General features: G+C 39.2%; 1 protein-coding gene across 2 annotated transcripts in view; it reads right to left on the bottom strand.

Moving 5' to 3' along the window:
- Positions 1–2,343, bottom strand: part of LOC119578741 — a 4,029-nt gene extending 1,686 nt beyond the window's left edge. The window contains exons 1-4 of one of the 2 annotated variants that reach the window (XM_037926350.1): positions 2,166–2,343; positions 1,792–2,011; positions 1,296–1,367; positions 1–113 (exon numbers count right to left, since the gene is read on the bottom strand). The exon at positions 1–113 is cut by the window's left edge and continues 16 nt beyond it. In XM_037926350.1, coding sequence (XP_037782278.1) covers positions 1–113; positions 1,296–1,367; positions 1,792–1,848 — 242 coding nt within the window. In that variant the 5' untranslated portion in view covers positions 1,849–2,011; positions 2,166–2,343. The remainder of the gene's footprint in view (positions 114–1,295; positions 1,368–1,791; positions 2,012–2,165) is intronic. The other variant, XM_037926351.1, reaches the window with a different exon arrangement.
- Between the last annotated feature and the right edge of the window lie 157 nt (positions 2,344–2,500).

The following is a 2,500-nucleotide window of genomic DNA, read 5'->3' as shown; positions in this document are numbered from 1 at the left end:
AGAACGAGGAGGAGGCCCGGAAGGAGCCAAGGGGCGTCGCCCTCCAACGCCACCTCGGCGGAGTCCGGCTGCAGGAGGCGCGCCAGGCCGGCCACGGCTTCCCACGCCCCGTCCTGCCGGCACCGCAGCGAAGCCTTGCACGTACTGTACGTAATGCGCGCGCACACACACACACACACACACACACACACACACACACACACACACACACACACACACACACACACACACTCACTCACTCACATCTACATCTACATCTACATATATATACATATATATATATATATATATATATATATATATATATATATATATATATGCATATATATATATATATATATATATATATATATATATATATATATATATATATATATATATATATGTGTATATATATTTAGATGTAGATGTAGATGTGAGTGAGTGTGTGTGTGTGTGTGTGTGTGTGTGTGTGTGTGTGTGTGTGTGTGTGTGTGTGTGTGTGTGTGTGTGTGTGTGTGTGTGTGTGTGTGTGCGTGCGTGTGTGTGTATTATATCTATTTATCTATTTATCTACCTATATCTTTTTATTTATATATTTATCTGTTTACCTATCCATCTACCATTCTATCTATCTCCCTATCTATCAATATATCTATATATCAATCTATCTATCTATTTATCTATATCTACATCTATATAAATATACTATATGTCTATATCAATATTTTCTCTCTCTCTCTCTCTCTCTCTCTCTCTCTCTCTCTCTCTCTCTCTCTCTCTCTCTCTCTATATATATATATATATATATATATATATATATATATATATATATATAGTATTTTTTTTTTTTTTTTATTGTGTGTGTGTGTGTGTGTGTGTGTGTGTGTGTGTGTGTGTAATTATATATATATATATATATATATATATATATATATATATATATATATGTGTGTGTGTGTGTGTGTGTGTGTGTGTGTGTGTGTGTGTGTGTGTGTGTGTGTGTGTGTGTGTGTGTGTGTGTGTGTGTGTGAATTATCCATATATATATATATATATATATATATATATATATATATATATATATATATATATATATATGCATATATATATATATATATATATATATATATATATATATATATATATATATATATATATATATATATATGGATGATTGGATGGATGGATGGAAGGAAGGAAGCAAGGAAGGATGGAAGGATGGAAGGATGGATGGGTACAAGTATGTATGTGTAAATTTGTATGTATGTACATATGTGTGTATAAACAACCAGACGAAAGCAGGACACGCCCACCTCAAAGTGCTCGTCCAGCAGGCGCCATGGACCCAGCTTCTGCTTGGCTTTGCTCAGCAGGCTTGGCTTCTCCTGCAATGTTAAGTTGCGTGTTATGTGCAGGTCTGTGGTTCAGTGAGGTCGGTATTTAAGACTATAGATAAAGAATACAGGCTTGTTCATTGGCGTCGGTGCATAAGATAAGGAATACAGTTTAATGACATTGTTCAGTGACGATGGGGCATAAGAATATTGTTAAAGATATACAGTTTAATGAAAATCCGGAGCTATAATGATCCTTGATGCAACAGATTTACATCGTGAATGACCTGTAATGTGATTGAACTGCCTCATACATGGTTTCTGATGTGGCTGACCTGTAATTTGATATAAATTCTCGCTGACTGGACCTGTGATGTGAATGACCAGCACTTTGGGTCATCTGTCAAATGAATAGTTTGTAAGTGACCTGCAGCGGAACTGACCTGTTCCTGGAATAACTTGTTATGTGACTGACCTGCACCATGGCCCACCAAGTTATAAAAGTCTTGGAATCCTTCACAACAGCTTTCATCGTGTCTCAGATCGTCGAAATATCTTTTTTCCAGTAAATATTGCAGTAATGTCTCGGTAGCAAGAATTATGCGTCACATTTTCATTGCCCGTAATTCGACGTCGAATTCGTTTATTGTAGTAATATCTTTAAAAGATATTCTCCATAAAACAAATCACTGTCTCTGGCAAACGGATGCACAAGATGAATATTTTCTAAATAACGCCTGCATAGATAACCCCCCCCCCTCCCCGACAATCTCTTCCTCCTTTTTTCCTCCGCAGTCCATAAAAATCACACAACACTACACCACACACACACAAGAAAAAAAATCCCACCAGCCAGCGCCGCCAATTCACACGACGCTTAAACAAAAATCAGACACCCATATTCTGCCACACATTAGATCGCAGGAGACGCGTTGCGACAGGGCACCGCGGCGCTCCTCCTCGGCACCACGTAGAAGTCACTGAAGTTCCTCTGCTGTTTCTTGGACCCTAATCTAAGACTTATCGGCGAGGGCCTTTTCCGGTGTCCCGGCAGTCGCGTCCGGTGCGCCCCGCTGCGCTGCGTTCTTGTCGCGGGAAACTGACAAACGCTTGGAAGACACGAGAGGTTAGAGATAACGGAGGAGGCCATGGGTGAGAATGGCATATCTATCTAGCTACTAGTC

The sequence above is a fragment of the Penaeus monodon genome, chromosome 11, assembly GCF_015228065.2.
Source record: "Penaeus monodon isolate SGIC_2016 chromosome 11, NSTDA_Pmon_1, whole genome shotgun sequence".
Lineage (NCBI taxonomy): Eukaryota > Metazoa > Arthropoda > Malacostraca > Decapoda > Penaeidae > Penaeus > Penaeus monodon.
Note: the sequence above shows the minus strand (reverse complement) of the source record. Positions and strands in the feature narration are given on the sequence as shown.